General features: G+C 38.8%; 1 protein-coding gene across 2 annotated transcripts in view; it reads left to right on the top strand.

Annotated features, from left to right (window-relative positions):
• Nucleotides 1-1,979: 1,979 nt before the first annotated feature.
• The window catches only part of ST8SIA4 (ST8 alpha-N-acetyl-neuraminide alpha-2,8-sialyltransferase 4), a 139,285-nt gene continuing 118,500 nt past the window's right edge, over nucleotides 1,980-22,764 (top strand). Inside the window, exons 1-2 of one of the 2 annotated variants that reach the window (XM_036768754.1) lie at nucleotides 1,980-2,450; nucleotides 10,648-10,782. In XM_036768754.1, coding sequence (XP_036624649.1) covers nucleotides 2,278-2,450; nucleotides 10,648-10,782 — 308 coding nt within the window. In that variant the 5' untranslated portion in view covers nucleotides 1,980-2,277. The remainder of the gene's footprint in view (nucleotides 2,451-10,647; nucleotides 10,783-22,764) is intronic. The other variant, XM_036768764.1, reaches the window with a different exon arrangement.

The following is a 22,764-nucleotide window of genomic DNA, read 5'->3' as shown; positions in this document are numbered from 1 at the left end:
ATTGATTTTTAGCTCTAATCATCCCCTTACCCTTTCTTCTTAAAAAAAAAAAATATACCAAAAAACAAACAAACCCCCAAACAGAACAGACAAAACTAGCATAACAGAATAAAAGGCTATGCAAAAGAGAACTTGCAAGATGAAGAAAATATGGATTTTCTTGGGCAGGCAAGACATAGTCTGCAAGATTGAACTTTTGTAAAATAAATGCCCTCTTGATTTTTTTTTCACAAAGCAAGAAACAGAGAAAACAGGCATGTGTATTATTCCCTTTCTGGGGAGAATTGCACAAAATAGTGGGAGAGAAATTTGTGTGACACAGTGGCTCCTGTTTGGACTCTTGGTCCCCATGACTGGAGGAGTTCTGTTGAAGATAATTGATGACTGTTCAGGAAGAATCAATTTCTCAATAGGCAATAAGATATGCTGAAAGAGTCTGCCCCTCTTTCTTTTGAGCCTGTAGCTTTGAAACCCAAGCACCCCTTTCCTGGAGTTTAGCAAGGTAGAAGAAGGGAATTTCTCCATTCCTCTTTGTAGTGCCAATGGCTTCTTGCTGTTGAAGCACATGGCAGAAAAAAAATATGCTTGCCTAAGTACATCTAAAATTGAACCCGAAGCTTCGGGCTGCCTGTTCTGTTTTGTATTTCTTTCCCTGCATCTAGGCCCCTAAACACTGACCCTGAAAACATGGACATTTTTCATACCTAGTAAAAACTTCAAGAGTTCCAGAAACCAGAAGCTGTTGAGTAAGTGCTAGATGTCCACCAGGAGGTGCTTCCTAAAACTATGTCAACTCTAAAGGGACAGGAACTCCAACAAGGTTATGTTGAACCATAAAGAACCCTGCTGGGATTGGTCTAGACCTTTTTGGATTGCTTGAAAGTGAGTCTATTTACAAAGTATCTTTAGGAAAATGATGATGATGATGATGATGGATTTTTTTTATGTTTTATATATTTGTTAATGTGTATTTTAGTGTCTTATTCCTATTTTAAGCATTTCATTTATGGTAGGAGAAATAAATAAATGTCCTGCGCCTGACATCTGTTTTGCCATTAAGCACCTATTTTAGAAGTAATTTTGTTAATCCTTTTCTGGAAGACCCTAGACACCAGCTATACCTAAGCTTTGTTTTTAGATGCTTTCTTCAGAATTCTAATACAGAGAAAGGCATGATGAGCTGGAGGAAATGAGGAACCCCAACTCTCTTATTTGTTATCAGGCCAGTCTAAGGAGGAATTCAAATGAGTTCAGAACAGGCCTTGTGAAAGTCCTCTATGCCATGGTTCACACAAGAAACTCAATTGACAATGAAAGAAAAGGATGAGAAGATTGAAATATGCATAACAAGATCAGTGAGATTGGTTTAGTGACATGATTTCGAAATGTATTTAAATATTTAAATATGAAGTATGAAGTTAGAGGTTACATTTCCCTATTATTTCTTGGCCACGTTCACTTTTCTATAAAAGCAAAGTAAGGGTTTGATTGGCATATTGGTGAAGAATCTCCCTGTAAACTGCAAAAATCTTTGTAAATTGCTGCCCTCCAGACAACTCCATCTCATGTCTATTCCCCCGGTGGGAATTCATAGAAGCACCTGTATTCTCTTTAGAAGTTTAGGTGGGATCTCATAAACTTATCCTTAGGAAGAAAAAGCTTACTATTCCCTATCGTCTCAGAGTCTGGCTGGTACTTCCAGAAAGAATGTTTGAAAACTTCCTAACGAGTTGATTCGACACTTGTACCGTTTGCTAAAGCTGTGTAGCACTTTTCTCTCTCAGTCAGTGTTACAATAAGAGAGAAAGGCAATGTTACAGTTACAAAAAAAACAGCGGCCGGCCCGCAAAGGGAGGCATCACCAGCCTCCGCCCCCCAAGTCCGGCGATTGGCTGGTTTCTGCTCATCATTTCCCTGCTAGGAAAAGGGAAGGGCCAGTGACGTTCAGGAGCCCAGCTGCAGCCTCTGCCACCTCAGTTGCACAAGGTGTTGAATCTGAAAGGAGAGGAGAGCATGAGTGAGACAGGCGCGGAGCAGTAGGGAACGCCCCGGGACCCAGAGCAGAGCCAGGGTGCCACTGGAAACCTTCGACCTCTTCACTGGCATGCGAGGAACAGCCGCCGCCGCCGCCGTAGCAGCAGCAGCAGCAGCAGCTACTACCACTGCCACTGCCACTGCCACTGCCACTGTCTTCTGTGTCCCTGATCTCTTGTGATCAGAGCTCCTGGCTTCCCTCTCATTTTATAGATTTTCATCCTCCCCCCAACACCAAACGGAATGTTAATGCAAAGCGAAGGTGTAAAAGGTGGGAAAAAAGGATTTCCCTGGGCTAACAAGATTCGCTCCATCAGGAAGAGGTGGACTATCTGCACGATAAGTATCCTCCTGATCGTTTATAAGACAAAAGAAATAGCAAGAACTGAGGAGCATCAGGAAACGCAACTCATAGGGTAAATGCAAAGTGTGGGTCTAACAAAAGCGATAGAAGACATGGATAATGTAGATGGAGGAACAGCTGGAGAGGGGTGTGTGTGTGTGTGTGTGTGTGTGTGTGTGTGTGTGCACGCGTTTTGTGTCTGTTTAGCCTCAAATGTGTGTTTCCCCAGCCCCCACATCCTTTCCAGTAGTAGTTCAGCTGTGCATGTGAGGTCTTGCTGCCTGAAAGGAGAAGTAACTACTCATATGTAAACAAGGAGTTAGTGGAAGGACTCTCCTTTAACCTTAGATATAGAATTTAAGTGAGTTTTCTTCATTTACTTTTCCCTCCCTGTACACAGAGAAAATAGGTTGCTGAGTTGATGAGCTTTCAAACTCCAAAAAGTAGTCACCTTCGCCCTCTCTTCTTCCTCCCTTCCTTCTTCCTATGTATTTATCTCTGTGTACCAGAATTTCCATCTGCTTACAGCAAGTATCTCAGTTTTTATTTGCACTTTCTTTGAAAGTGTTAAGATGTCAAAGATTTCAAAGATGTTGACATCTTGCTATCAGCTTTAAAAACTGGGACGCAGAACCTACAAAATAGCATTCTTTTCTTCAGTTTCTTCGTTTCATTCAAATGCACAAATGGTTTAAGAACATTTCAAGGTCTCTTTAATTATTTTAGTGTAGCCCTTCCTTCCTTACCGTTTTTGTGACTTTGAAGTTTACCCAAGAGGTTACTGCAACTTTGCTGCTATTGTAGCTTGCAAACGTTTTGTGAGGGTGTGAAATTGGCTGTAAAGACGGTTAAAAATCCATTTTTAGAAACAAGTCTCCTTCTTCAGACGACTAACCTCAGAAAATCCTTGTTAGTCGAGATTTCTTCTAGTTTCTTAATTCTCTCAGCTTTTATCCTTAGTTAAAGCCATACTTTGTCCCTGTTGAGGAGTGCTAACCTCCCCACCCCACCCCAACACACACACCAAACTTCGTGCACTTCGTTACCAGGCATAGACAGCCGCTCCCAAAGGACTAATAATCTAAGTTAAGAGGATGAGAAGAGGAGGGGAATTCATCTAGGTAGTCACTCCTAGTCTATAAGGAAGTCAGTGTATTAGAAATGTCGTAGCTAGGGGGAAAATGAAGATTTGAAAAGCTTGTTTATCTAAAATATGTAAAAGATAGATTTGGGCGGCGGGGGGGGGGAGTGGGGGGAGCGGTGCAAGAGTATGTGTGTACTGTGGAGGGGGTGTTCGGAAATAGAAGACCGGGAGCAGAGCAATTGACAAAGAGGACGCTTTTGATGAAGGGGGGTGCTGGGAGGCAGTGGGCGGAGAGTATGGGGTAAACCCTGCAGACCTGTCTCTCCATCAAACAAAGGGGGTCTCTGGAAAACTGATGGATGGAAAATGAAGAGATTTCCGTAGATGGAGAAGGTCTCGCTTTCTCCTTGGGAACACCTAAGGGTAAGCCATTTCCAGAAGTGAAGCTTTTGTAACTGGAAATAACTGCGAAAGGGCTTTAGTACTAGGGGGGCGTGCGGTCTATACGGCTCTCCCCGCTGGGGAGATAGAGTGGGAGGGGCGCGTCTGGAGACAGAGGCAGATACGACGTGTGCCTTTTGCTCCTCCACTTGCTCGCCTGAAGCATGTTACACCGGCGGACTAAGGCCAGTACATCATCTACTCCTTCTTGGGCTCAGCTGGCATGCTTTTCTCTTTCACCCTCAGTTAAGAAGCTTCGAGACTTGAGGCTGCAGTCCCAAGCCGGAGGAAGAGCGTAGGCGGGCCCCAGTTGCCGCTGCGGGTGCTGAGCTTGTGCACCCTCAAGAACCCGAGTTGCGGTTTCCCCTTAGTGTTATCTCAAAACGCGCACAGTTGCAGAGCTGTATAGCTTGGCTTCCTGAGGGCAGGAGCTGAGAAGACCGACCCTAAAAAGGCAGTAAGCAGGAGGAACCTTTTGTTGCGGGGGAACGGGTTCCCCTTCGATCCTGAAAAGGCACTTATGTGGCTCTGATATAACAATGTGTGCTTCTCCTTATTTAACTCCAGCAATTATTGTTTTGTGCAGCGAGACTATTGCCTGCCAGTCTGAGCTCCTCCCATTTCTCCCCTCCCCCTCCCCGCCTTCATTCTCAGTATCCGTCAGCTACCGGACTACTGCCCCCAGTCATTGCCACCCCCTTGGTTCTTCCTGGGGTCATAGAGTTATTTTTGCTGGCACTAACTCTAGACAGATGTCCCATTTTGCCTAGGGCTTCTCCCATTCTCCAAGGTTGAAACTTGGTGTGATACAGAGCACAACGTGGGAAGAGCCTGGGGCTTCTTGGAAATCTCAGCATTACTACCACCGACAGAATTAAAGGCCTTACCAAACTCAATTCTCTAGGGACAATTTTTCCTCTCCCTCCTTCCTCCAAACTATCCCCCGAAACCCGAGAGCCTCCAGAGTTGTTTGTTTCAGATTTAATAAGGCAGAGAGGTCCAGTTCTGCGTACACAAATACTCAAAATCCGAGTTAAGCAGTGGCTGGCCTTTGGGGGGCACTACATGCATTGCAGGTGGGCAGTAAGGAATGCCTGAGAGTCATCTACAGCTTTTAGCTGAAGTTTAGAGTTGGAAGGAACCCTAGACAGTATAATTATATATTAACTTCTTCAAAGTTCCAGTGTCCTGGGGTCTATAACCCATCTCCAAAGCTGCTTTCCTGGGAGGGTCTAGAGTTTCAGTTTAGAGTCAGCAATTGCTAACACCTTAAAACATGAGTTTCTAAATACTATATATTAAAGACATATCTGGGAAAGGAGAGAAATAAGGAGGACAGCGGTGCTTAACACAACTTTTCTTATTACTCTCCCAACATACCTACTCTGAGGACTGAGGACAACTATAATCCTTGTGGATTCGTTGAAGAAAATGAGCCTGAATCAAAGAATCCTGGGGGAACTAGACACCCACCTTAATTTATTCTGAAGGTTGTCTATTATATGGATGAGGAAATACACGTGGAGTTTTTGTTCATTTTGTGTTGGTTTAGGTTTTTTGGCTCTTGAGGTCAAGACTAGTAAAAGTTGCAAAGAAGCACATTTAGGCTTAATTTCAGAGGAAAACTAAGCAGAAACAGATTGGGGTTCCTTGAGAGATAGTGGTTTTCTTCTCAGTATATAGGTCTTCAAGGAAAGGCTGATTAACCATGTCAGGTATGCTCTAGAGCGGATGGGGGGAGGGGAAGAGATTGAATCCTTAGAATATAGGTTGGACCAGATTGCTACTGAAGTCTTTTCCAACTGAAATTTGGTGATTCCATGAACAGCAGGTGCTATAACAAGCATATTGTGACCAAAGAGTAATTTCAGAATTGTTCTAAATATAAACAAATCAGTGTAGCTTGGAGAGATACTACTAGATTTGCAGTTATGGGGCCTGGGTACAATCCCAACTCTATCATTCACTACTGTGTGACCTTGCCTGTCATCTACAGAATGAGGGTAGTTAGATTAGTTTGACCTCTTAGATATCTTTCAGCTGCAGATCTCCCATTCTTTGACTTCTTGTTGAGATTTCCCCTAGAATGCTCTGAGTTGATTTCCATTAACTAGTAACCATTTGAGAAGATGTAACATGTTTTAGTGACGTTGTTGACTGACCAATGTCTTCCTAATGAGATTTTTAATACCACATTTATGAGATATTTGTTGTGGTGCATAAATATGCAGAAATATTGACATAAATATTATGCATATTTTAAAATGAAGCTAACAGAGGAAAAATAAGTGAGTAAATTAATAGAAATATGTTATATGCAACTTATGTTTAGCTATAGTAGCTGTGTATTTTGTCCACCTGTATAAACTACCTTGATTTCTTTGCAATACACTATTTTTTTTTGTTAGAAAATGGGATGTTGACTAGATCTTTGATTAAATTGGTATAAGGAAATTTTCTCTACTAATGCAGACCAGTACCTTCTTGGCAAACTAGAGTTTTGGAGAGTGGAAAATTGGAGTCTCAGAGAGTTACTTAGAATGCCCAGGATCACAGTCTGCTATATATCAGGAGGGATTTGAAAAAAGCCAGGTTTTGAAACCATCTCTATGTCTGCAGCCACTTTCTTTAAGAAATTTTATCTCATGTTCACCTTCATTAGCTTAAAAAAATCTCATGTGTACCATTAGCAAGTGTCTGTATTCTCCACTTATTTGTGTAGTGTTCCTTCTAAGGGCAAGAGTTAGTTTAATGTTGTCTCTGGTTGGATCTTACTGTCTCATATCAGGAAATCCAAAATTGAATCATCTAATTTAGCTTACATATTCACATGCAATTCTACTGATTGCTATTGGAGGTCTTAGGAATTGCAAAAAAGTGCTCCTTCCCTGCCATATACCACTGTTTTAATGTTATATAATGATAAGAATAGCCAATTTGATCTTTGGGATTTATGGACTCACATGACCATTCATTTTATAGTGGAGAATTTATACCAGATACAATTGAAAAAACTTTGTTCTGAAGAATTTTGCCACATATTTTAATGCAAAATTTTTGGGGTAAAATTTTGTTATTTGAAAGTATGATTAAAAGTGTGCTACTGCATTATATTTGTAATCTATTGCAGGCTTTTCTGAATAAGTTGTGAAGATGCATGGGAAACATGTTTCAGAGTAAATATTTTTAGGTACTAGTAATGTAATTAATGACTAGCTTCTGCCATACAGATGCCAATACAGAAGACAAGCTTGATGAATTGTTTTTAGCTCAGTATAAGGGAGGATTCCTTCTGATATAATTTTATATTGTGTACTTTCTTTGATGTATTTTGTTAGTTTTCCTTTAGGCATGTGTACTGTATCATATTGTAGAATAGTCTTATGCAAGAAATATGTTCCCTGAAGTTATTTAGAAGTTTTGTTTTATCTGGGTAGAAGGAAATAAGATAGGCAACATTGTGCAGAGCATACATTGGAAGGAAATTTTTTTTAATAAGACAAGATGTTGCCAGGGTCGTGAGTTAAATACTCATAGGAACAACTGAAATTTCTAGACAAAAACTGTCACAATCTCAGATAGCACACCTACTACTAGCCATTTGAGACATCATTGTTGTTGGTAAAAAGGAGATAGGCGAGGAAGTACGTAGCATGCCTTCTTTCTGTCGTGGTGTGATTCATATAACCACTCCTGTAAAATCTGGTTAAACTGCGTGACATCTTGATATCCGTTGATCTAGGCATATTTCAAAGTTTCAATGAACAAAACATGAAGTCAACAAGCACTGACTAAGAGGCTACTGTCAGTGGCACCATACTAGGTATTAGGGATGTAGTCACAAAAACAAGAGTCCCTGATCTCAAGGAGATTATATTCTATTAAGGGAGTCTGGAGCATAATAATCTGGAAGCACTTGGTGGTGCATTGGATAGAGTACTTGACCTATAGTTATGAAGACCTGCCTTCAAATTTGGCCTCAGACACTTAACTAGCTGTTGCCCCTTGGCAAATCACTTAACCTCTTGGAACTTCAGTTATCTCAGCTGCAAAATAGGGATGATAATAGCACCTAATTCACTGGATTGTTGTGAGGATCAATGAGATACTATAAAGCACAGTGCCTGGCACATTGTAGGTACTATATAAATTCTTATTTCCTTCCCCTTGCCGAAGTATAAACTGTATACAAAATAAACACAAGATAATTTTAGAGGGACAAAAGTATACTTTCAGTGGACTGGCCATGATGATGAGTCAGTAAACTTTCATGCTCTTTATTAAATATTTCTCATTAAAAAAACTGAATGTATTTCAGTGTATTTTACATATATTACAACAGGTAATCCCATGACATCAATATTCAGCATGTCTGTATGTATTGTTTGTATATAGTTTCTACCTTCCCATAGAGACATAATGAGTGTTGTGATGATAAAAGCTATATTTTGATCATTCTAAGCACTTTTACAAACATTATTTTATGTGAGATAATTTCTACTTATAGAAAGATGCTGCTGCTATGGCTGCTGACCTATTGTTAGCAGAACATGTGCTTTTATGTTGCTTTTCCAAGACTGATGATACATTTGCACTTAGCCATTCATAGTCTTAAAAAATAAACCCCAGCAACTAAAGCTCAAATGTTCTCTTCTGTCTATATTTTCATCTGTGGACACCTACAATCATTAGGCATAGAATATAAAAATTGACTTCAGTGTCACTGAATGCTAAATTATTCCTTATGTTCCCTTATATCCCAAGCAACCTTTGTAGGTTGAATATTATTAGCCATGTATGGGCATGCTAATGTATCATTTTCATCAGTAAAGATATTTTAGGATATTAATTTTAAAAGAACTCTAAATTTGGGAGGGGGCGTTGACTGCAGATTTTCATTTGCACTGCTTCAAATTCTAACTACATCATTTAAAAAGAATGCAAAACAAAATACTGTACTGTAAGCCTCCAATTACAGAATTCATCCAGCAGCTGTTGCCCAGGGAAAATTTCCTTTGATAGTGGGAGAGGTTTGCCTGCATAATAACTAGAGAATAACTTGAAGATTGTGTAAAGCTCTGCTTTTCAGAAGTATTTTTAAAATCCTAAACATTTTAAAAGTCAATAATACATGAAGTAATAACTTTCCATTTTGGAGAAATCTAATGGGTTTTCATTCTCTCATCATAAGCAGTTGCATTTTTTAATGTCTGAGGCCATGTTTATACCAACAAAAGAATAAGAAAACATCTGAGCATAGGACTGATTTGTTGTAGTGTCCTGTGATAAAATATTGATTCTTTTCCTATTTAATAGCAAAGAGGTATACTGTTGGTTTGGAGGGCAGCTAGGTGGCACAGCAGATAGAGTGCCAGGCCTGGAGGAAGACCTGAGTTCAAATGTAGTGTCAGACACTTACTAGCAGTGTGACTCAGGGCAAGTCACTTAACACTGTTTGCCTCAGTTTCTTTTTCTGTAAAATGAGCTGGACCTCAAATGGGGTCATGAAGAGTCAGACATGACTGAACACACACACACACACACACACACACACACACACCCTTTCTCATTTCAGAACCGTTCTCCTCATTGTCTTGAATTTTTGAGACATGAGTGCATGACAGTTAATAGTCTAATTAGCTCAAAGAGAGAAGGAAACTGTCTATTCTGTCATTTTCATTGTCTACAGAGAAAGAAGAGTATAGACATTTGAATAAATGACTTAAAAACTCTCATAATGACCTTTCCCTCATGTAAACAAGGGTTTATTCCAAAAAGTATGTGTAAGCACCCACTATGAATTATTTCCCACTCTAAGGCTCAGGTTTGCAAGTAGGATGACTTCTTCAGGTTCTAGTGGCCCTTCTAAAACTACATAGCTCACGAATCTCTACAAATATGCTTCCTCTCAACAAATGACAAATGGGTAAAACTGACCCTAAGTGAAAGTTTATACTGATATGACATAGTAAAAACAGTAACTAAAACTCATTCCTCTCATAAACCTAGGGAGTACTACAAATATACACGAGGTCTATGGAAACAGTCTTAAAGAGTCCAATAGTAGTAGGCACACATATAGGATACATGGATGTCAAGGCAACTCACAACTTCTGATACTACTTCCTTCCTCAGGTAACTGGCTAGCTGTTGTAGCCCTGTTTTGTGGTGTGTGTGTGTCTGTGTCTGTGCACTCTAAAATCAATATAGGGTCTCCTACTAGTGGAGTAGTTCCCCTTCAAAGCTACTGGTGCACCAAAGGGGAGTGCTGGTTAAGAGGAATTCCTTCCTTGTCCCCACCCTTCATGGTTTCCTCCCCAGACAGTTCCTTGCTTGAAATCTCTGCCACCCTTCAACTGCTAAAGTTCATCCAGGGTTTAACTATTGAAGTAACCTAGGGGTTTGGCAAATTTGTTTTGCTTATTTGCCTCGACTGGAGAGGTATCCACCCTTTATAAAGAGATCACTTTCTATAATTTATCCACTAAAGTGGCTGGGGGTAGGAAAGAGAGAAAGAGAATTAATATCCCTCCTCTCTTACATATAAATTTTTGTTCTGGTATAATCATCTCCCTCTCACTGTTATCTCCAGTCAGCCCTATCCCTGTAAATACCATAGAATGAGTTTCATTGTGGTCACATTCACTGGTATATCCATTTTATCATACATTCAAATTAGATTATTTTGGAATATTTCTGAAAGATTATGTTTTTTAACTTTAAACTTTTTTGTGTTACATTTCAGAGATGGTGAACTGTGTTCCAATAGACCACTGGTCAATAACTCTGACAACATCATTCGAAAAGGTGGAACAACAATCTTTCAGCACTCTACTGTAGAAGGTTGGAAAATCAATTCCTCTTTGGTCTTGGAGATAAGGTAAGCAAGACAGGACATTTTATATGATTCTTTGTCCTGTAACTTTTTGAGGCCAGCAGACTTACCTAGACCTTTAGATTTATAATTTAAAATGTGTATTTTTAGATAAAATACTGTAATGCCTCTATTAAATGTGTCCCCATTAAACGGGAAAAAAGCTTACAAAAGTCAAATCATTCTGTCATCTGAATATTAAGGAATAGCTGTGTGGGGTTTTAATGCAGTAGCCTCTTCATAAGAAAAGACTAAATCTCAGTGGTTTTCCTATATTCCATGTAGTTTTTCTTTAGTAGCTGTTAACTCAGTATGAATATTCATCTTTAGATCTTTCATCAAGACTTTTAAATTCTACTGCACACTCAAGGAATTCTAATAGTATTGTCGTTTATGTTCTTGTCTTCTCTCCCCACTGGTCTGTAAAATCCTTGAAAAGACAGATTAAGTATTATTATTTTTATAGTTGATAAAATTCATCTTTAGAATCTCCTACTGTTTAGAAAGTACTTTCCACACAACTCTGTGAAGGAATTTAAGTTAAAATTATATTCCCTCTGATTTAGGGACCAGGAAGCTGAGGCCAAATAGGTGTCCCTGTAGGACTTTAATACCCTTCTACTTGTACAAGTGATCTCATTCTATTCTCCTATGTCTCCTATTCTATGTCTCCTCCAACACATTGCCCCCTCTGTCATCCCCACTCTGACTTATTTTCAATTTTTCTCTGTCTATAGGTTCATTCCTTACCGCCTAAGAACATGCCCATATCTCCTCTATCCTGAAAAAAAAATGCTCACTTGCTCCTTCCTTCCCCTCTATCATCCTATATCTCTTTTGCTCTTTGTAGCTAAACTCCTCAAAAAAGTCACCTAAAATAGGTGCTTCCACTTTCTCTCTTGCCCCTCTGTTTTTAACCCCCTGGCTTCTGATTTTATCCTTCTACCAAAATTACTTTCTTCAAAAATACTGCCAAATACAATGGCATTTTCTCAGCCTTCGCTGTCCTTGACCTCTTTGTAGCCTTTGCCATTTTTGATCATTTTTTCCTCCTTGATACTCTCCCCTCTCTAGGTTTTCAGGATACCACTCTCCCTTTTGGTTCTTTTCCTGACTGCTCCTCCTTTGTCTCCTTTGTTGGATCCTCCTCCAGATCATGCCCTCTAACCACAGAGGATCCTCAGGACTTTTCTGTCCTGAGACCTCTTCTCTTCTCTCTTTATATTACTTCACTTGGTGATCTCATCAATTCCCATGAGTTTAATTACAGTTTCTTTGCTGATTATCCCCAAATCTAACTATATTACTCCAAACTATCTGCTGATCCAATGTCGCATCTCTGATGGCCTTTGAAACATCTTGAGCTGGATGTGCAGTTGACATCTTAAACTAAACATGTCCAAGACTGAACTTGCTATCTTTCCCACTAAACACCCCACCATTTGCCCACCAATTTACTTTCCCTGTGACTGTAGAGGGAGTCATCCTAAACTCCTCACTGTCTCTCATCCCCCATATGCCAAGGCCTGCCAATTTTACCTTTTAAACATTTCTCAGATATTTCCCCTTCTCTCCTTTGACACTTTAACTACTCTAATGCAGGCCCTTATCACCTCATGCCTGGACTATTGTAGTAGCCTGATAGTAGTCCTGAGTGCTTCAAGTCTTTTCCCACTTGAATCAATTCTCCATTCAGCCACTAAAGTGATTTTCCTGAAGTGCAGGTCTAGTCATGTCACCCCACTAAATAGCCTCCATTGGCTTCATATGCGTCCAGGAGCAGATATAAAATGCTCTGTTTGGCATTCAAAGTCTTTAATAACCTAGCCCCCTCCTACATTTCCAGTATTCTTATACCTAACTCTTCATTATGTGCAATCCAGTGACATTGACCTCCTGCCTGTTCCATGAACAAGACACTTAATTTCATAGCTCAGGGCATTTTCTCTGGCAGTTCTCCTTGCCTGGATCACTGTCCCTCCTCAACTCTGCTTCCTGACTCACTTCCTTCAAGTCCAAACTAAAATCCCCACCCTTTACAGGAAGTCTTTTCCAGCTCCTCTTAATTCTAACATCTTCCCTCTGTTAATTATTTCCTATTTATTCTGTATATAGCTTACTTTGTCTATATTTGTTTGCATGTTGTCTCCTCCAATAGAATGTAGGCTCCTTAAGGGCAAGGAATGTCTTTTGTTTCTTCTCATATCCCTAGGATTAACATAGTGCCTGGCATGTAGTAAGCATTTAATAATCCTGTTTGATCGTGTTATATGAAATCAAGTCTGATGAGGACTTTTTGCATTACCTGGCACTGCTTTTCACACACCATATGACTTCTACTTTAGTAGTTCAAGGTTCTGTGATTCAGTTGGGATGAGTATCCCTTCCATTGACAAGATCCAGAGATCATACTTCATCAGTGACTTTCGCAGGCTTCAGGAGTTTCTGCAGCCAGAAAACTCAACACCGAATGGCTTACCTGATAACCAGCCTTCTTCAAAACATACCTAGTCTTTAGCACATGGATATAAAATTCCTCTACAAGTCCATATTTGAAACATTCTCCAGCTTGTGGTACTTGTCAGAGCTTGCACTCCAGTGGAGTGCCTTCAAGATCCCCAGGTCACCTTCAGACCACGATGGGACACTGGAGCAGGACCTTAGTAGATACTCCCTCTGATATATCATTAATCTTCGTGTCTCCTTGTTGGGCCAAGTACAGAGCTGTACTCAACAGTAAACACTTGATGAGTGTTGTCAAACTGAATGTTGTAGATTCTCTTGCAATTATTCCCATAACTTTTCTAGTAATAATTATTTCTGTATCAGAAAAAATAGCAGCTTTCTACATCTTTATTTTGGTAATCATCATATGTAAAGATGAAGCTTCTTTTTCATCCTTTGGTGCCATAAGCTATCAGCAACGATAGGAGGAAAAGGCTTGACCAACTTTAAAGGATTATGTCAATATGGATTATTTTTCTTGTTATAATTATTGTCATTATCTTGGGAACCTATGCAAAAAGGAGTCATCAAGTCAATCTTTTTCCTGTTTGCCTGGATGACTGACAATTAAGAACGGGTGAATAATATATCATGGTATTGGTTTGCACCTCTTAATAGCTTGTCACTCCGGATTGTACACTGTACATATCTATGTAGGCCACCAAAATGCACTTAACCTTCATTAATAACCAGGAAGTGGCTTAGTATCATGTAAACAAGGTTTAGAAGAGTCAGGAAGGTGGACTTTTGATTTGCTTTATTCCGATTGCTGCATCTAGATAGAACTTTAGTGTAAATATGAAATTTCTAAGAATTTATGCCCTACATTGTGATCATTTTATTGCACTAATACTTATAAAATAAGAATTCTGCTATGAGCAGTACTCAGACATAGTAAAGAATTTGTGGTGGGGGAGAAGATTTATGAGTTCAGTGAATACATCTCATTTATCTTTGTCTTAGGTGATATTGTGCTTAGCATAGCGCAAGGAGGTATGTGTATTTGTTAAATGCTTTAAGGCAAAGTTCATATATCTAAATTAAGAAATTAAAATTTATCCTTAAAACCAAATAGTTATTGTTTATTTAATGAACTACCATAGATGATAATCCCTTGTTGCTGTTGCTGTTTAGTTGTTTCAAGCATGTCTGCCTCCTTGTAACCCCATTTGGGGTTTTCTTGGCAAAGATCCTGGAGTGGTTCGCCATTTCTTTCTCCAGCTCATTTTATAGATAAGGAAACTGAGGCAAACAGGATTAAGTGACTTGCCCAGGGCCACAAGGCTAGTAAGTGTCTGAAGCCAGATTTGAACTCAAGAAGATGAATCTTCCTGACTCTAGGCTTGGTACTCCGTCCACTGCATCACCTAGCTGCTCCATATAATTCCTTCTATTTGCATGTAATATTTCACTGTTATGCTTTTTCCTAATATGAATTCTGTGCCTCAGAAACTCTGGACTCAAAATACTTCTGAGGCATCATGTGCAGGGGTGGGGAACCTGCAGCCTTGAGGAGACATGTGGCCTCCCTGCACCTGGATAGTGAAAAAAAAAAACACTTTCTCTGGAATCAGAGGACCGGAGGATCTGGTTACAAATTATACCTCTGATGTTTACTTCTTTTAAGACCTTGTCAAGCTACTTAATCACACTCTGCCTAATTCTCAGTTTCCTAATCTGTAAAATAAATATCTTAGGCCAAATGTCACCAGACTTTCCTTTCAGCTCTAGAATTATGATCCTTTGAGTACTTTTGAGTATGGCCCTTGCCATAAGAAGCTTACAGTGCTAGAGATTAAGATGTGTTCACCTGTAGAGGAGGTAGGGTTTGATTTTTTCCCTCCCTCAATTAATGTCCTGGATTTAGCTACAGGAGGTACTGACATATTAAAAAAAGGTATCAATACTTGGTGATCCTTTTAAAGGAATGTGAACACCTCTCTCTGAGTCAGAAGAAACAGAAAGAAGTGTCATATTTTGTAAAGGGATCATGGAATGTTAATACCCTGTTACCACTTCGTTTGTGACTAAGAAAGCCCTTCTCCTTTGCACACATAAAAATAAGATGAACATGTATATAGTAGGGTGGTAAAAGTACTGAAATATACATTCTTGAGTGGTGAAAAAAAGAGTAAATTTGGAGCCACATGATCTGGATTTGAGTCCTTACTGCCCATCAATATCTGTTTGGCCTTTGACCTATTTGCCATTTTTCTATGCCTTGGTTTTCTCATCTGCAAAGTGGGGGTAATACCATCACCTCATAGGCTCTGAGGCTTCAATGAGATAATATATGTAAAACACTTTAAACACCATAGAGTATTGTATCAGGTTTTATAATTATTCTTATTAAATGTGTGTTCTTGGTTAAGTCACTTGGATAAGCTACCTCTCTAAGCCCAAATTTTTTCATCTATAAAGTGAGGATAAAAATATTTGCACCACCTACACCAGAGTTGGGTTGTAAAACTCAAATGAGAAAATGCATAGAATTTGTAATTATGAAGTGCTATGAAAATTAATTAATCTTGTTCCAGATAGTATGAGAGGAATTCAGAGGAAGGAAAACCAATGAGGGCTTTTTAGCAAGAGTAACATGATCTAAGGTACATTTTAGGAAGATAAACCTGATCATGGAGTCATGGAGAATAGAGTGGGAAAGGGAGATTAAAGGCAGAGAGAGCCCAATTAGAGAATATAATAGTAGTCTATGCAAGAAGTGATAAGAACCTATATGAGAGTTGTGGTCCTATGAGTGGGGCAAAGAGGATGGATATAAAGATGTCTTCCAAAAGTAAAGCTTTAAAAGCTAAACAGAGGAGCTTATATTTGATCTTAGAAGCAAAGGGAATTTATACTGTTGGGAAATAACATGATTAGACTTGCACTTTGGGAAAATCATTTTGGTAGCTCTGTAGATGACAAATTAGAGAAGGTTAAGATTGAAATCATGTAGTCCAATTATGAGGATATTGCAGCAGTCTAGGATAGAGTTGATAAAGGCCTGAACAAGACTGGTGGCCATATGAATAGAGAGAAGTCACAGATTTGAGAAATATTCTGGAAAGTTAAAAAGATATTCTGGAAGTTAAAATGAACGAATTTGACAATTGATTGGGTATAGGAAGTGAGGAGTCAAGAATAATGCTAAGGTTGGAAATCTGAGTGATTTAAAGGATAGTGGTGTCCTTGATAGAAGTAGGGATGTTTGGAAGGTGGATGAATTTTGAAAAGCTAATAAGTTTAGTTTGGGACGTGTTGATTTTGCTCTACTTTGGGATGTTCAGTTTGAAACATTAAATAGGAATTTGAAGATATGTCACTAGAACTCAGGCAAGAAATTAGGCTGGATAGGCATGGTATGTACTCCCACCTTACTTTTGCTTCTTGGAATCCTTTGTTTCCTTCAAAAATGGTCAATTGACACCTTTTATATGACACCTTTCTTGATTCCTCTATCTGCTCGTGCACCCCAAATTAATCCTGTATTTATTTTGTTTGTATATTTATGTTTGTATTGTTTCACTTGAGAAAATGTAAGCTTCTTGAGGGCAAGATTACTTCATTTCTATCTTTATATTCCCAGCTCCTAGTACAGTGTCTGATGCTTAAATGCTTGTTCATTGATTGACTGAAGAAGTGATAAAAACTTCATCTAAGATAATAACAATGAGAATAGAATGGATAGAATTGTTGTGAGGTAAATTATGAAGAAAAAATCAACAAGACATTGATTCAGTGGTGTTAGCAATCAAAGGAAGAGAAGGCATATGAGGAAAGGTACCTGGGAGAATAATGGTATTAACAGGAATAGGAAATTCATGTGGAAAATTAGTTTTCAGCAATGGTAGAGTATGATGTTATACATTTTAAATGTGTTGAGTTTGAGATGATAGTGGAACATAATTCCATATCCTAAAGATCTGGGATTCCATCTTTATAGGAACTCTTTCCACAGACACTTTTGTGTATAGATGGATCATGATTTGCTAGAACAAAAATGACAAAGCAAAACAAAAGCAAAAATACCCATCCCCCCCCAAAATCTCCCCAAAACCCTTTATTTCAGCAAATACTTCTTAAATGCCTGGTATGCACAAAATACTGTGTCTTCACTTGGTGGTCAACCCTCTAATGTACCTTTTCATTAATGTTGGTCCTTGGCCAATGGACATATAGACCATTCCTGGGTTCATACTGAAAACCTTTCTATTCTGGAAAGGTCAGCACTTGTGCTCTGTTGACATAGGCTTCAAGAATCTAAGGTAACTTTTGTCTCACAATGAGGTGCAGTGGTATGGGTTTTCGTTGGAAAATGGTAGGACAACCAACCCCTGAGAACATGCAGTAGGCTTTTGGAAATGCAGAACTGGTGTTTAAGACAGGACAGAAATGCAATACTTCCACATTTAAGTTTTAATTTAAAGTGTGGAAGAAGAGATAATTGTGTGGTAAGAGAGTGTAGAGGATAACAGAAAGACAAGGATTGAACCTTACAGTATACTTACATTAGGATATTGAATGGGGAAGAGATGACAGTGATGAACTTAGTCAGTCAATAAGTATTTATTAATCATCTACTATATGCAAGGTGCTGTGCTAAACTTTGGGGATACTAAGAAAGATAAAACACAGTCCATTCACTCAAGGATCTCACAATCTAAGTGAAAGAAGTTGAACTAGGATAGTTTAAAGAAATGGTAGGAGGAGGTGTAGATAATTCAGATGGCATATAGTAAGTAGGATGTTCATACCATTGTGGTAGATACTGATGGAGATATGAAGATAAATAATTCAAGGTCACCTTTCTTCAAAAACTTTATAATGTGGTAGAAAAGAGGAGGCATGCAAAGATAAGTCATATTTATATATTTATATGGTTATTATTTATAAAGCATTTTCTTCACAAACCCTTATGAAGTTGATATATTTTTCTTTTTATTTTATATATGATGAAACTTAGATTCAGTCAATTTCTGCAACTTTTACACAAAGACTGAAATCAAACTCAGGCCTTTTAACTCCAGGTTAAACGCTCGCTCTACTTCATCACACCACCTTTCACTATGTGTAAGAATAGCTTCAATAAGAGGTAGCATGTGATCAGTTTCAAGCATAGTCAGTGCCTTTTTTACAGATAAATATTTGGTATTTGGTGAATTAAACTGAGTAGATCTGATGAGGGAAAAATCACTTCTTGATGGGAAGATAAAGGCAAGTTTCATGGAGAAGACATTATTTTTAGGTTAAACCTTGAAGGATGATTAAGGTTTTAGCAGAAAGCAATGGAGAGAAGATTTAAAAAAATGACAAGCATGAAAGCATAGAAATGGGAAAATGTGAGATATGTACCGTGAATGAGGAATTGCCTAATTTGGCCAGATTGCAGGGTTATATGAAATAGAGGACAGTGAAATAATGCTTGGTACTGGATTGTGGAAATCCTTGGATGACAAGTTAAGACATTTTAACTTTATAGACATTGGAAGCAACACTGAAGATTTTGGAATAGGAGAGTAATGTTATCATTTGTATACATTTAGTATATTAATCTGGTGAGTTTGTGGAGTTGATTAAAAATCAGGAGAGATGAGAAGGGGCTGCCTAGTATGCTACTGCAATATTTCAGGTGGAAGTTATGGATGCCTTGGAATAGCCATTAGGCAGTGAGAGGAAGGAGAAACATAAGGCAACAGGATCAAGTAAGCTTAAAGGTATATGTGAAATCAGGGAGTTTGGAGACCTTAGTATTAATCCTGGATCTGACATTTAGTAGCTATATAGCCATAGGCAAGGAGATTCACCTCTCTGGGCCTCAAGTTTCCCCATTTGTAAAACAAAATCTTAGTTTCCAAATTTAATGGCTCCTCATCCTTCTTGACTTCTCTGCTATCTCCTGGTTCTTTCATTTTTGTTTAATCACACCTCAGTTTCCTTTACTATTTTTTTATCCAGCTCATAACCCAGTAAGTGTGTGTCCTTCTACGATTTTTCCTTGGCTCTTTTCTTCCTCTATATTACTTCATTTGGTGTCCTCACAATATCTTATGGATTCAGTTACCATCTGTATGCATTTAGATTCTCCGATCTATTTATCCAGACCTAATCTTTCTCCTGACCTCCAGGGTCCCCTTACCAACTGTCTATTAGACAACTAGAAATAGATGTCCCCTAGACATCTGAAATGCAACGTGTCCAAAACTAAGCTAATTATCTTTATCCCCAAACCTTCCCCTCTTCCTAACTTCCCTCTTATTGTTGAGGACACTGGAGAGTTCCATCGTCCTTCTAGTCTCATTGACTCTCATCTTTAGTGTCATTCTGGATTTCTCACTTGCATGTGCCCCACGCATATTCAATCTGGTGCCACATCCTGTTGTTTCTACATTTGCAACCTATCTTCTCTGTATCCCCTTCTCTTAACTGAAACAGTTGTTACCTAGGTGCAGGTCCTTTTCATTACAGTCCATCCTCTATTCAGCTGCTGAAGTGATTTTCTTAAACCCCAAACCTGACCAGATCACTGTCCTAAATAAATTCCAAGTTTTCCCTACCACCTCCAAGACCAAATATAAAATGCTTTGACTTTTGAAGCCATTCTTGATCTCTTCCTACTCTTTCTGGCTCCTTACATTTTGTTCAGTTGTTTCAATAGTATCCAACACTTGTGATTCCATTTGGGATTTTCTTAGAAAAGGGCCTAGACTGATTGTCCATTTTCTTCTCCAGCTCACATTTGCAGATGAAGAAATGGAGGCAAACAAGGTTAAGTGACTTGTTCAGGGTCATACAGCCAGTAAGTGGCTGAGGCTGAATTGAAACTCAGGTCATCCTGACTCCAGAAATGGCAGTCTGTCCACTTTGCCACCTTGCTTCCCCTCTCTTCTATACACTCTAGCCTCCAGGGGCACTGGCTTCCTTGCTGTTCTTGCAAAAGATACTGTATCTCTTGATTCCATGCATTTTTATTGGCTGTCTCCTGTGGCTAGAATGCTCTCCCTCCTCACCTCTGCTTCTTGATTTCCTTCTAGACTGGGCTGAAATCATACCTTTTACAAGAAGCTTTTGCTGCCCTACCCCACTCTGCGATTGCTTCCTATTTATCTCTCTCTTCCCCTCTCTCTCTCTCTCTCTCTCTCTCTCTCTCTCTCTCTCTCTCTCTCTCTCACTTTCTCTCTCCCTTTTACAGACTAGTTTGCATGTTTTCTCCCCAGTTATAATGTGTGCTTCTTGAAAGCAAGGACCATGTTTCTGTCTTTATTTGTGGCTTCAGCACTTAACAGAATGCATAAACATAGTAGGATGTTAATAAATGCTTTTTGACTGACTAAAATAGTTGTACTAGTTAATCTCCAAATACCTTTCTGGTTCTAAATTTCTGTGATTCCATGGTTTAGGATTTCCCCCAACATCCTTAAAGAGGTGTGTGTGTGTGTGTGTGTGTGTGTGTGTGTGTGTGTGTGTGTGTGTAAGAGGGAATCTTTACATGCTTATGAGTTTAGTCTCTGAAAATTTGAAGTTAAAGAATGCCAGAACAGGCATGATTAAGGAGTGATATACTAGAGCAGGAAAGAAGGGTCTAGAATTGCAAGGGCAGATGGAGGGTTTTAGCTTGTGAAGAGGGTACTTTTTCATCTTAAATTATAGGGAATGATGAGTGGATAGGTACAGATAAGGTAAATGGAGAAGCCCAAGTCAGAAAATCAGGAGCTTCTCCATAAAGAAGCAGGTGATGGGATCTACTGAAATTGAGATGAGTTGGGAGCTGGAGCTGCTGGTAGCAAATGGAGAAAGTTTTCAAGGATTGCTGTGGAGAGTACTCTAGGGAATCAATAAGACATAAATAACAATATTGCTGAGCAGCTACAAGAGCTCAGTCAAAGTTAGACAGCATAAATTTATAGTGGGTCCACTCAGTACAGATTTGTTATTTACTTTAGGAACATTCTGTGGGCCGGGAGTAGTAGTAGAGAATGTACCAAGTAATGGCAATTATGGATTCTTTTCTTCTCAAAATGTTACTGTGAGGTAGCTAATGATGATGGTGATGATGATACCAATGTACGTTGTCTGTGGTCAATCAGTCAAGTATTTATTAAATACCTACTATGTTCTACATTCTGTGCCCTAGTGCTTTAAGGTTTCTTTAGCACTAGATTTATAAAACATTTTTCTCACTATAAACTTGTGTGTTCAGTGGTGTATTATCCTTTAATAAAGACAAAGCTGTTAAGTGACTTGATCGGAATTGGGAGCTGGTGTATATAGTTATAATTTCCTCCTAGTTACTATTTAAGTACTACAATTTTTTTTTACTAAAAGGAGATAAATATTTCATTGATTCATAGAAGAATATTTTACAGATCAGAGGTCATAGGACTTAAAAGATATACATATGTGTATACACATATATAGAATGTATAGAAAACCTTAGAGCTCATCAATCATCTATCATCTGTCCACTTTGTCTATCATCTATCTGGTCAGTCCCTCATTTTTTAAAAATATGAAGGTGCTGAACCCCAGACAGTTTATGAGTTTTCCATAGTCACAGAGTTATATCATTGTTTGTTCTCTATACTTACAAACGTCATATAATTAATTCCTAGAGTTGTTTAATCTTGGAAATATGCAGATGACCTGTTAACATTATTATAGTTTCGTTTTGTTACATAAATAAAAAAACCTCTCCACAAAAAAGACTTTCACAAAATTACCAGTGGTTTTATACAGTCCCACATGTGGTACCTTATTGAACCAAATGAGTATAATATGAATATCATAAGTACTTAGTAGAAGGTCACACATAGTTATTAATCAGCACAAGCCTAATCAGTACAAAGGAAAGTAAGAGTATTGATGGGGTGGGGAACTTGCAGCCTCAAGGCCACATGTGGCCTTCTAGGTCCATGGGTGAGGCCTTTTGACTGAGTCCAGGTTTTACAGAACAAATCCTTTTATTAAGGAGATTTGTTCTGTGAAGTCTGGATTCAATTAAAGGGCCACACTTGACCTAGAGGGCCACATGAAGCCTTGAGGTCACAGGTTCCTCCTCTCCCCCATTATTGAAGAAGGTCTGGGTATTTTCTGGTCTCTCAGAGAGTGTCATGGATGATAAATGAATAGCTTGAGTGACCTTCTTGTATCCTGATAACATCAGAAATTGAGGAAAGCCCCAGGAATATTGGAGGGGGGTACTAAGGTGTTGAACTTATGGAAAGAGATGGACAAGAGTCATAGGATGGGTTGTGATCTACATTGGAAGAAGTATCGAAATCAATGAGCTCACAGATCCATAAGGAGAATAGTGCAGGTCCTCAATTTTTGCTCTTCTAACTTTAAGTAATTGAAGTTCTATTATCTGCATTATGTTTTTGTGTATCATTCACTCTTTGGGGAATGTTAGAGCCAAAAAACACTAATTAAAAACTGACTCAAATGATTTACTGCTATGCCTTTGGTGTCACCATAAAAAATAGAATA

Source organism: Trichosurus vulpecula, chromosome 1, assembly GCF_011100635.1.
Source record: "Trichosurus vulpecula isolate mTriVul1 chromosome 1, mTriVul1.pri, whole genome shotgun sequence".
Taxonomy (NCBI): Eukaryota; Metazoa; Chordata; class Mammalia; order Diprotodontia; family Phalangeridae; genus Trichosurus; species Trichosurus vulpecula.
The sequence above is the reverse complement of the archived record's forward strand: the minus strand, read 5'-3'. Positions and strand labels throughout refer to the sequence as shown.